Source organism: Gobius niger, assembly GCF_951799975.1.
Source record: "Gobius niger genome assembly, chromosome: 2".
In the NCBI taxonomy this organism is placed as follows: Eukaryota; Metazoa; Chordata; class Actinopteri; order Gobiiformes; family Gobiidae; genus Gobius; species Gobius niger.
Genome location: NC_136853.1, coordinates 43,248,664 through 43,261,867, shown reverse-complemented (window position 1 = coordinate 43,261,867; position 13,204 = coordinate 43,248,664). Strand labels below are relative to the sequence as shown.

At 40.8% G+C, this 13,204-nt stretch overlaps 1 protein-coding gene across 1 annotated transcript in view; it reads left to right on the top strand.

The window, feature by feature from the left end:
* Positions 1 to 13,204, top strand: part of col7a1l (collagen type VII alpha 1-like) — a gene marked incomplete at its 5' end in the record, with an annotated part of 157,394 nt that overhangs the window by 123,721 nt on the left and 20,469 nt on the right. The window contains 5 exons of the mRNA XM_079552197.1: positions 320 to 397; positions 2,278 to 2,331; positions 5,012 to 5,060; positions 8,359 to 8,565; positions 12,468 to 12,527. Coding sequence (XP_079408323.1) covers positions 320 to 397; positions 2,278 to 2,331; positions 5,012 to 5,060; positions 8,359 to 8,565; positions 12,468 to 12,527 — 448 coding nt within the window. The remainder of the gene's footprint in view (positions 1 to 319; positions 398 to 2,277; positions 2,332 to 5,011; positions 5,061 to 8,358; positions 8,566 to 12,467; positions 12,528 to 13,204) is intronic.

Here is a 13,204-nt window from a genome sequence, read left to right as displayed (position 1 = left end):
GATCATGTGCAGGAATTTGCCTCTCACTTCTCACAGCAAAGGAGTAGTTGATCTATCGGCCTTTTCTTAAATAACTGGCAGTCAAGGTTCAGTGTTACTCAGTATTTCTTCACTTTTGGATCCAGAATGCGAGTTTATCTACTTTGGATGTGTGTGTCTTTTCGGATTTTTACTGATTACTGATTAGTCTCTTTTGAGGGATGTGTTATCAGCGGTGACGTCATTCAGATACCGCGCTATTTTAGTCGTAGTTTCTGAGCAATCGACGCCTGACGGTTTTGTTAATGCGACGCTGTCTGATTGAGTCTTGGTTCTGCAGGGGGAGAGGGGTCGCAGAGGCCGGACTAAGCCGTGCAAGAAAGGAGAACCAGGCTCCTCCGGGCTGAGAGGACTAACAGTGAGTCTGCACGCGAGATACAAAATGTTTATGAAGAGAGCTGCTCAATGATGACGCCGTCTACGCGATACCTATGTGTGAATTAGCTAATGGAAAACTTTTAACAAGGATCACTGGGTTTGTGACACTATCTTTGGGACAGACTATTTTGTATCAATATAAACAACTCATATAAAGTGATCTGATCATTACAACTTGTGCATTACAAACATCTTATATCAGTTAAGAGGGGGTATTATGCTTTTTTCAATCACATAGCACCAGTCTATAGCACACTACAATGATGACCAAACCTTCTGTTGGTCTGTAAATGCAGGAAATTGGTCTATGTCATTCCCTCATTAAAAACATGCCTGAAGTGTTGCCTTGGCACATTCACGTATTTTTGAGTAATCTGTAAAAACTCTGATGGCGGCCATTTTAGGGATAGGTTTGCCTGAGTCCTCCTAGGAACGCCCCCACCTCCTGGAGACGCCTCCGAGCTTCCGTCACCAGCCGAGTAACCAACCACTGCTCCTCAGCAGAACCCCCTCCCCACTGATGCCACAGACAGCGTGTGGAGGGGGCGTGTCGGAAAGGCTCAGAGGTTCTTAAAGAGACAGAGGCCAACAAAAGGGACCAACGAGGAGATGGTGATAGACTGTGGAGGGAGCTGTGCAGGAGGAAGAGGTAGGACAAGGTGGAGCTGACCAGTGCAGGACACCACGCTCTGAGACGGGGACAAGCCCAGGAGGCGGTGCACCGTTTCAGATGATCAGAGGAGACAGAGGGCAGCTACAGTTTCTCCATCCTCCAAGGTCATGCGGGTGGAGTGGCTGAAGGACAACGAGATCATCGACCCGGCCGAGGACAGGAACTTCTACATCACCGTGGACACAACCTGATCATCAAGCAGGCGCGTCTGTCCGACACGGCCAACTACACCTGTGTGGCCAAGAACATCGTGGCCAAGCGCAAGAGCTCCACCGCCGTGGTCATCGTCTACAGATTTCCAATCAACCAGTGCTCCTCCTGTGACCAAAACAGTGAAGATGGCGGCCGCGACACAACGATCTTTCACCAAAGAAAAAAAAAAAAGAGTGGAAAAAGAGTGGTGCGCACTGAATGGGTGCTGCTGCCGGATGCTCTCTCATCGAATGCAATTTCTCCATCTGTGAGATCAATAAAGTACCATCTTATCTTATCTCTTATTTCAAGACATTCACTACAGCCATTTTGAGAGAGTAATTTTATACAAGGCAGTTATTCTAATTTACTGCATTTACAGACCAACAGAAGGTTTGGTCATCATTGTAGTGTGATATAGACTGGAGCTATGGGATTGTTAAAAAGCATAATACCCCCTCTTTAGAAAAAGACAGAGAATGCTAATGCTAGGTAGCGCTTGCTATGACTGCCGTTTTTTTTACTTCTACAGAACAATCTGCTGTGAACAAACATCCATGGACCTGATTTACACTTGACTTTAATTGTTTGTGATAAATAAGCTAATATTCCACCAGAAAATGGCTAAAAAGAGTGGAAGATTGTGTTTCCCAAAAGATTCTATTTTCCCCCTTGTCGAGGCCACGCCCCCTTTCTATGACGAGATGACGTCTGTATCTATGGCCTCAATGGAGGAAGTTTTGCACACTTTTGTTTTTCATTCGATACCAGACGTGGGTAATTTGCTAAAGCTCCAACACTCTCCACTAAAATGGTCGTCACTCCACGTCTGGGTCTAATGAAATTCGAGCCCCTTTCAAAATGATAGTGATCATCCAGTGGTTTGTGCAGCACTGTGTTTTTCATTTGCTTATGTGATTTGATTATTATCATCTACATTCACGTCCTTCATGCGACCCATATTATGTCCTGATTACATGTGTGTCTTTTCTCAGGGAACCGTGGGGATCGACGGTGTGAAAGGAGACAAAGGAGAGCCCGGACTATCGGTAAATACAAGAGCTGAACAATAACAACGCAACCTGTAGAGCTTCTAATTACTCCAACACAACCATCTTTAAGCTCTAAACCCAGTGCATTTTCTCTAGTTCGGCTTTACCCAAATCTAAAAGCTTCTAAAAACAGCCAGTCTAACGGTTCATTTGAAAGCTAAGGCCTACAAAACTGACAGAATGGATATGTTTCCTTGCGTTGTCGCCGTGTTGTTATCGGATTTTTGCCACTTTTTCATTGCTTGGTTGTCAATCTTTTGTTCCTTTTTTGGGCTCTTTTTATTGCGTTTTAGACCCATTTTTGTCAGTTCTTAACAAATATTGTCACTTTTTTGTTGTGATTTTGTTGACTTTTTGTCACTTTTCCTATGTTTTTTTTCTTACTTTTTTATTTTTTTGTCACCTTTTCATATTTTTGTCATCTTTTTGTCACTTTTTCAGTTTTGTTTTTTTGTCACTTTGTTGTTGTGTTTTCATCCTAGTTTTCTTTTTGTTTTTGTTGCGATTTAGACACCTTTTTTTAAAGAATCTTTTAGATTTGGAGAAAGCCAAATTGGAGAATTTATTTATTTATTTTTATTCATGCAGTCCTTATATTTGAAGAGTTTAGTGGTGCTAGGCTAGTGCTAGGCTAGTGCTAGGCTAGTGCTAGGCTAGTGCTAGGCTAGTGCATGTCTATGGTAACTAGCAGCCTGCATTAAAAACACCCAAGCACAGTGCACCTGAGGCAAATCACTTATAACACCAGACTAACCATATAAATGTCTGTGTTGACTGAATCATTTTTTAAATATAACCATTTTGCTTTTAAAAGAACTCATATTTGAGCAGCATCAGCTTCCTGGTTGTAGCTATGCAGCGGCAGAGTGATCTGCTAGGTCACCGGATCTACAGTAGTTTGTTTACCTGCGGCCGCCATTACTACACGTGGAATTCACAAAGGAGCTTTCTACAAATCAGATATGGCAACGTTTGGGGGACGACCCCATGATTTTGAAGATTTTTTTAATGCAGGCTACTAGTTACCATAGGCATGCGCTAGCCTAGCACTAGCCCAGCACCACTAAACTCTTCAAATATAAGAACTGCATGAATTAAAAAACATATATCTCCAGGAATCAACAACACTCTGGATAACTAGGAAATGAGGCATCTGTAATATGGATTTATAGTTACTGTATATATTATATTTTGAACATATTTTTTTTTCTGTTTCTGTCGTAATTGCATTTTTTCACTGGGTGTTAAATAAATAAATAGATAATTACGGGGGGAAAAAACATGCTAAAAGTAAAATTCACCCTATCCCTGTGAAATTCTAATGGTTAAGAATTTGACTTATAAATATAATTAAAATACCATCATTTATTTTATGATAGATCATTTCATCATTGGAAAAAGACCTTATAAATGTACAAACAAACATGAGCCTTTGCTGTGAGCGGCTCAGCTCTCCTCAGACATGACTGTAAAGTTTACCGGGAGTGGGTGCGTCTCCAACTCGTCTCCATGGAGATGTGACTAAAGTCAGTAGAATTTGAGATTAAAATACGTTATGTCCTCATCCAGATCCATTCTTTGATTATTCCATGCAGTAATAGTATTTTTCTGTGTCGAGCTGGTCAATAGGAGCATGTTTTGCACTAATAGATAGATACAGACGGCATCTCGTCATAGAATCTTTAGAGAAACACATTTTTTCTCTCTTTTTAGCCATTTTCTGGTGGAATATCAACTTATTTATCACATAAATAAAGTCAAGTGTAAATCGGGCCCATATGGATATTTTCTCACAGCAGATTGTTCAGTAGAAGTGAAAAAACGGCAGTTGTAGCAAGCGCTAGCTAACCGTTAGCATTAGCCCGATGCTAACATGTAGCATCAAGTTAGCATTCTCCGTTTATTTATGTATTTATGGGCTGTTGAACCACTTTGCTCCTCCCCATGTCTTTGCATCATTATTTAGTAGAAACTATATTCATAATTCAGCATTTGTTACAGTAGTTTTTGAATAATTGTTTTCCCCCTTAACTGTTTTCAAAAATGACCATATACATACGGCATCTCTGGAATCGCCCATATATGGTCATTTTTGAAAACAGTTAAGGGGAAAACAATTTTGAAAAAAATTAAATATTCTCTAATTATTCAAAAACTACTTTAACAAATGCTGAATTATGAATATAGTTTTCTACTAAATAATGATGCAAAGACATGGGGAGGAGCAAAGTGGTTCAACAGCCCATAAATACATGAATAACGGAGAATGCTAACTTGATGCTACATGTTAGCATCGGGCTAATGCTAACGGTTAGCTAGCACGAGCTACAACTGCCGTTTTTTCACTTCTACTGAACAATCTGCTGCGACAAAATATCCATATGGGCCCGATTTACACTTGACTTTATTTATGTGATAAATAAGTTGATATTCCACCAGAAAATGGCTAAAAAGAGTGAAAAATTGTGTTTCTCTAAGGATTCTATTTTTCCCCCTCGGCGAAGCCACGCCCCCTTCTATGACGAGATGCCGTCTGTATCTATGTTACGCAGTGTCCCTTTAATGAACAACAAAAAGAGGAAGCAGGTCATTTCTAGATAATTGTGTGGCCCAAAAATCTAAATCTCTCCGTCTCTAAATGATATTACCCACCTCTCCTGCTTGTGATTGTGCACAGGAGGCTGAAGTGAAGGAGCTGGTCACTCAGGAGGTGGTGGTGAAGTGCGGTGAGTGCGTGTTGTCCCCTTGTTCTCTGCGTAGGGTGGGTGTGAGCTCTGGACGGGGCGTTCGCTGGTGCGCTGGGCTGTTTTCCTCTTTGTGCGTCGTGTGCCAGCGTCAGCCGGTGTGTGTTAAGGAGCTCCTGTGGCTGCGGCACGGCCTTCTGAGGTGAGCCATCTGTTCGTTCTGTCAGAGGAACATGCCCCGCCGGCCACAGAGGAGGCCACAAGTGGGACCCGCTCATTCAGAACTGGGCTGCAAAAATCGGACTGAGATTGTGATTCCATTTTTTTTTAGTTAGTAGTCATCCATACGCATTACAGTTTTGACAGATGATGAAACGTCGAAGCCAATTTGCAGAACATTTCAGCCAATTAAAATAAATACGCGTTCGTTTCATTGCAGGTGTTTTTGGTTGTTTGGTGGAAACTACTTAAAGGCGTCAGAAACAGACCTGGAGTTGTGTTTTTCGAGCTTTGGGTGATCTCAGGAAGTGCTTTCGTCACATCTGTTTCCCTTTTTCGCTTTAATGAAACAGCTGCGCAGCAAAGCAAGGGGGGAGGGGGAAACTACTGGGTAATTAGTTTCAGCTTTTGAGTGTAATACCCCCTCTATTAAAAACATGTGTCTGTACCAGTGGTGGACAAAGTACCTAAATTAAGTAAACATACAGAAACAGGAGAACTTATCAGCTGAAAATGTCACTTTAAAGCACTATACCTGATTATTTTCTAGTAGTGGAAAAAAAAATGTTTCGTCATTTTGTGTATATTGTAAACCCTAGACATGTGTGGGAAAAATCCTGCATCTGCGCAAAGTTAAGGAATTTGTTTCAATTCATAAACTTGCAGACTAGTTTTCTAGCATTCATGTGAAAGTGACCCTGCAAGTTGTGAAATGTGCCCATAGATACAGACGGCATCTTCGCCAAGGAGGAAAATAGAGTCTTTAGAGAAACACACTCTTTTTTTGCCATTTTCTGGTGGAATATCAACTTATTTATCCTCCTCCCCATGTCTTTGTATCTTTATTTAGTATAAACTATATTCATATTTCAGCATTTGTTAAAGTAGTTTTTGAATAATTAGAGAAAGTTTAGATTTTTTCAAAGTTGTTTTCCCCCTTAAAGGGACTAGATGCAAGTTAGCCATTTTTATGCTCACTTCTGCCACCTCAGGTCTTATGCGTAACTGCAGGTTCTATATTAAGCTCGTGCATGACGACACTTCAGACCCGAATTAACACCTTTTTGAGTGACAGTGCAGGATTTTAGAGGCATTTGTGGTGAACAGGTCTGAGCTCATTCTACACATTAGGACATGGAGGAACATGTAGGGGGAGGAAAATACTTACTTTCAACATTTTTAAAATACGTATAGTCCCTTTAAATAATAAATGTTAAGTATTATATTTCATATTTCTGAACAGCACTTTGGTCGACAGTGTTGTTTTTAAAGTGCTTTATTAAATGAAGTTGGATTGGAGTAGAATTTAAAAAAAAAAAGTAATACATTTGTAGCCTGGCATCCAGACTAATCTCCGATGTTTATTAATTAATAAACAGGAGACTAGTCTGGCGACCCTGTCGTAGAAAAGCTACTGCTTGAGGCGGGACTAATGTGGGACAACCGAAGCGCAGCAGCCAATGAGAACAGAGCGGATGTGACGACAGAAACAGTGTTGTAGTCATTCGGACATTAATAATGGCGCTCCTGCCACACGGAGTTCAGTAAATTATTTCTGTCAGCTCACACTACACGACTTTTATGCCCGATTTCGCTCTTCTCAGTCGTGCCGAGTCTTCTCGAGTCGCGTCTAGTCGAAGGCGGTCACACAGAGTCGGGTCGTGTAGTGTGGGGGGGTCGTGTAGTGTGGGGGGGTCGTGTAGTGTGGGGGGGTCGTGTAGTGTGGGGGGGTCGTGTAGTGTGGGGGGGTCGTGTAGTGTGGGGGGGTCACGACTGGGCTCACGTTAGAATCGTGTAGTGTGGGCGGTAGAAAGACGCGACTAGACTCCAGTCGTAGGAAATCAAACATGTTTGATTTTTAAGACCGATTTTGGACGCACTGGAGAAACGTGGGTGATTTTACCGTCCTAAATGTGAATGACAGAGTGATATAAAGACAGAAAAACACCGCCGCGCCTCCTTTTTTCACTTCTCTGTTAAACCAGCGGCACAAACAACTCATTTCATGGCCACAGCCCCACACACGAAACAGCACTACTTTATATCACCAAAAGTTCACCACAACCACCTTTTCCAGCTACATTTCAACCACGAACAGAGTTTAGCGGCACTTACTGAGTTTGGAGACAAACTGTTTAGCTTCACCTCGCCGCTTCCTCCTCCGTCTCCTCCGTTATCTCCTCCATCCTGAGGTTGACGCCCGTCTGCTTTTCTCATTAAATCCACTGAAATACGTCCCGCTTCTTCCTCTCGCCAACTTTTATCTCCATTTGACAGAACTATAGCCCAGTTGAAGCTTCGTAGTAGCAGTAAGCTAGCGCTGCGGTGTTGTGACACACACGTTATCCCGCGCTCACAAACACAGACCTGTCTTTGCGGATTTGGGGTCAGTTTTCGAAGCTGTAGAGACGACTGACGCGCTGTGTTATAAAACATCAGCTGTTTGAAAGAATCGTGTGTCGCTCTTACGATTCTCAGTCGCTAAGTGTGAACCCCAGACGTTCGAAAATCGCACTGAATCCAGTAAAAAGTGGAAAAGTCGTGTAGTGTGTGCTGACCTTAATGTCAGAAAAACTTAAGAATACAAGCATACGGGAGCATTACGTGAAGTGGTTGCTTGTGTTGAAAAACTACAAAACAGAGGCGCAACAACGTGACGCCCGTTCAGGGAGCTGCTCTGATTGGTCGGTAGGCTCCATATCGCTGCGTCACTTCCTTTGAAAGTGCGCAATGGAGTGTTGCCAGACCCTCTTCTGTAAAGAAGTGGAGTCTGGTTGGCGAGACTAATACATTTGAGCTGTTTCTGACTAAAAAATAATCAGGTTGGAGACATGATGTGGATTTGCTGATTGGTACAAACAGCTTCATCAAAAGTAAGTCTAAGAGATTAAAGTCTAATCTTTATTTGGAAAATGACTCATGCCTTTAAAATTAAGTCTCTAGTGGCTCTATTGTATGTAAAATGTTTTCTGAAAAGGGCTTTTTGAACGTCCACAAAGATGGAGCTCATGTAACCTGTGTCCATGTTTGGCCTAAATGGTTCCACATGAATAGACTGAACTGACCTTGAGATTTTGCTTATTTGTCTCTGAGCCTAAATACAGTTTCCTCACATCCCCAGGCCTTGAATACAAGTTCATGGTGAAATCGGTCGATCCGGATGGAACCAAACCAGTGTCACATGATGAGCGCCGTGGGGATAAAGCCCAGGAGGAGGCAGGAGAGGAGGAAGAGGAGGAGGGCACAGATGATCCATATGAGGATAAACCGCTCTCCACTGCAGCCTCTGTGACCGACAGAGACGAGGAGCAGCCGATAAACAGCACCGGTAACATCGCACTGAACACAAGGATAATGACAATCTTTTTCTACATACTGTTCTAAAAACCCACTAAAAACAAACAAACAAAACCACTTGTAATATTAATAGTTTATTTTATTTTTCACCCTGAAAGTGGGCGAGACTTGGCTTTCCAAGGGGTTGGGTTCAGTCTGTGAGGGAGCGCTGACTTTGATTCCTTTATGCACTGGACAGTTCCTATATTTCATTTTGAGCAAACAAAACCTCTCCTTCTAAAGCACGTGTTAAAGGGGCTAGATGTTTAGTTTAGTTTTAATTTAGTTTATTTATTTTAAACTATAGTAGTTTATAGTTTATATTTATTTGAGCAGGGACAGTGTACAATATACATTAACCTCAAAAGGGAGAGATGCTGTACCAGGTTATAGCACTTGTGCTAATTTCCACCTGTAGTCCCTGGGCAGACTGATGTCAACAAAGTCATAAAAATACTAATAAAGAATGATACATTTCCCCAAAAACAGCATTACAATCAACACACACTTCATTCATTCCAAAGCATTAAATTGCACACTGTTGCACACACACCAATTACAGGACATTATGGGAACAAGTTTGTTTTAAAATAAGCCATTTTTTAGTCTGGTGTGAAAAAGTGTTAAAATTTACACATGTGTGTAAGATGCAAGTTCGTGATTGTATACTCACTACTGTCACCTCTGGTCTTATGCGTAACTGCAGTTTCTATATTAAGCTCGTGTATGACGGCACTTCGGACCCGAATTAACACCTTCTTGAGTGACAGTGCAGGATTTTAGAGGCAGGTCTGAGCTCATTTTATACATTAGGACATTGTTGGAACATGTAGGGGGAGGAAAATACATAATTTTAACATTTTTAAACTCTGTACAGTCCCTTTAAACATAGGCATTATAGACATTTTCATCTTAAATGTCTTGTATGTTTGAATTCGGCATTCGAGCTTCTAATACCTTTCCATTTTTAACGTTTAGGCGCCTTGTATAGACAATAAAGTTCTCTACTATATTTGTGACAGCAACAATATATAAAGTAAGTTAATAAATAATACAATTCTTTTGAACCATTGTTAAAAAGAATCATATTAATGTTTTGCTATACAGAGTTTAAAAATGTTAAAATAATGGATTTTCCTCCCCTACATGTTCCAGCCATGTCCTAATGTGTAGAATGAGCTCAGACCTGTTCACTCAAAAAGTTGTTACTTCAGGTCCGAAGTGCCGTCATGCACGAGCTTAATATAAAAGGTGCAGTTACACGTATGACCTGAGGTGGCAGTAATGAGCATAAAATGGCAAACTTGCATCTAGCCCCTTTAATACATCCTTTCCGTATTTTTTTATGTTATTTTTTATTTTAAGCCTTCAGATTTGGTTAAAGCCAAACTGGAGAAAATACGTTCGCTTCAGGTGGGAGGTAAGAGGTTAAGGGTTTTTAGATTGATTTGAGCTTAAAGCAGAACTAAGTAACTTGTTTACCTTAATAAATCCTTTCCGTAGTCCCTCTGGGAGTAATACAAGTGTTAATGGGATGATAGGGGGGTCTTTCATCTCCCGCTGGTGTCTGCGGCCAGAAAACCACAATTGCAACTTCGCTGCCTCCGGGTCGGAGTCACCAATACACACTAATGGAATCACGAAGAAGAAGCTAACTGGCTAACGGGCAAAGCTAACTGTGGGCTAGCGCCACTTAAACAGTATTTACAGCCAGGTTTGAGTGAAAAAAAATTATCTCCACTGTGTAATTGGAAGTACTATATCCCTCTGTCCCTTTGTCTTTTCTGTCAGCGTAGTAATTACTCTCACGGACGATTAATAAGTTAAAAAATCGCAACTTGCTACGACACCTGCAGTTGTGCTACTGGCCTCTAGGGGGAAGAGTTACTTTGTACTGCTTTAAAAGTTTACATTTTAATGAAAAATTAGATTAGAAGGATTTGACAATAATATAAAAATGTGCCTCATTGTGCAAAAATAAAGAAATGTCTTTTAATGTATTTCGGTTCAGTCATAGAAGGGGCGTGGCTTCGCCAAGGGGGCAAACAGAATGTTTTGGGAAACACAATTTTTCACTATATTTAGCCATTTTCTGGTGAAATATAAACATATTTATCACATACAAATAAAGTCAAGTATAAATCGGGTCCATATGGATGTTTATTCAGAGCAGATTGTTAAGTAGAAGCGAAAAAACGGCAGTCGTAGCGAGCGCTAGCTAGCGTTAGCATGAGCACGATGCTAACATGAAGCATCTCCATTATTTATGTATTTATGGGCAGTTGAACAACTTTATTTAGTAGAAGACTTTATTATAATTCAGCGTTTGTTAAAGTAGTTTTTGAATATTTAGAGAAAGATTTTTCCCCTTTAACTGTTTTCAAACATGACCATATATGGGAGATTCCAGAGATTCCGTCTGTATCTATGAGAAATGAGTCAAACTGCTATGGAACGGAAAAAAACAAAATACTGCTGTGGTTCGTTGCCTCAGTAGCTTAAAGGAACAGGCCACCGTTTTTACATACTGAGATATGTTCTTACCTTAGCTTTGACGAGTTCTTTAGGACCTGTCTGATCTTCACCCGTGCCTTCAGTCACGTAAACACAGCGCAGACGGCGTTAGCATTTAGCCTCTCCCTCTCTCCTCTATAGCTCCAAAACAGGTCAAGATAGAAGCTACCAAGCTCTTCCACGTTTTCCCTATTTAAATATGGTTACGTGAAGTGTTCCACTACAAAGTATAATTACACAAAATTAAACAATGTGGATTTTCTAAGCGAAAAAAGGGGGAACTATATAGTAGGGCGTAATAATACCAGGAGTAATTTGGCATCCGCACAGTAAAGTGAAGATTACTGCGCGGATTTCTAATTACTCCTGGTATTATTACGCCCTACTATATAGTTCCCCCTTTAACCATATTTAAATAGGGAAAACGTGGAAGAGCTTGGTAGCTTCTATCTTGACCTGTTTTGGAGCTATAGAGGAGAGAGGGAGAGGCTAAATGCTAACGCCGTCTGCGCTGTGTTTACGTGACTGAAAGCATGGGTGAAGATCAGACAGGTCCTAAAGAACTCGTCAAAGCTAAGGTAAGAACATATCTCAGTCTGTAAAAACGGTGGCTTATTCCTTTAAAAATCTAATAAAAATTACTTTTCTTCATTAAATTACTGCTTCACTGAAATTAAAATGATAATTATGCAACTGATTGTATCCTTCATATTTTCAAAAGCATTAACCCTTTTTTTCCAGTTTGTCTTTACCCAAATCTAAAAGCTTCCTGCCTTTAAAGTTTATACTAGGCCAGTGTAACGCCTCATTTGAAAGCTAAGACGTGCACAACTGATCGTAACTGCACTTTAGGCAAATATACTTTAGCACCATCTCTGCTATAAACTATGAATATCAGTAATAACAGTATAGTATAATAGTAACGTTACTCAGGTGGAAACACAAAAAGGTGGTTTGTGAACGTAACATTTTTCCACCCTTTGATTTGAAGCCCAGTTAAACAAAGCCATTATTACAGTATCCTTGGCTCATTGGAGTTCACACCCTGAGGAAAGAACAGGACGCTCATTAGCTGCTGTTCTGGCTTCAGGTAAACGCAACAAAACAATACAAAATTAAGCCTGACTTTGCCCCATGTCAATGTCACCGAGCTTGTTTATGTCACGTTTTACTGGCTTGCGCACCGTACACAAACTCCCTTTTGACTTTGAAGATTAGGTAATATCAAAAGACATGTTTGTGTTTAACCTGCATTTAAAGAGGAAAGAGATTTGCCAAGCGAATCTGACGCCGGTCCAAAAAAGCCCCTGGCGTTCTTCATAAAGTGGTTCCTTCTTATTCACTGACGCACAGTTTTTCCACTGATGTCGTTTGGCTCAGATTCCCTGCAGCGAGACGAGGCGAGGATGAAAAGACGAATATTTGGACCGAGTCATGACGGTGTGTGGCCAATATGCTTATTTTTGTACTAATATTGTTTTTACAGACTGCTTATGCAATGTGTTGTATGTTAGTGAGTTTTCCGTACAGAAAACAGCCTCTAATCGACATCAAGTTAGTTTTACAGATATCAAGAATGAAGGTGATTCAATAGCTGTTTCTGTGTGTCCGTCTGTGGCCCAAAACGATGGAGCAAACGAAATGAAGTCCAAACATCAGACAGTTTAAAGCTACACCGCGTTGAATTTTATCCACTGAAAATAAAACTGAAACACAAGCATTTATTTTATCACATATACTTTCATTATTGAAAAATACCTCATAAATGTGCTGTGAGCGGCTCACGTCTCCTAAAACATGAATGTAAGTTTATCAGGAGTGGGTGCGTCTCCAGCTCGTCTCCATGGAGATGTGACTAAAGTTAGCAGAATTTGAGATTTAAACATGTTTTCATCCATCTTTGATTACCCACTGCAGTAAAAGCATTTCTGTGAGTTGAGCTGGTTATTAGGAGCATGGTTTGTACTGATAGCAACAGTATAATCCAAAATGTTGCGCGGTGTGCCTTTAAGTATAGGTACAGTCCGCATCTTGTCATAGAAGGGGGCGTGGCCTCACCGAGGGGGAAAATAGAATCTTTTGGAAAACACAATTTTCCACTGCTTTTAGCCATTTTC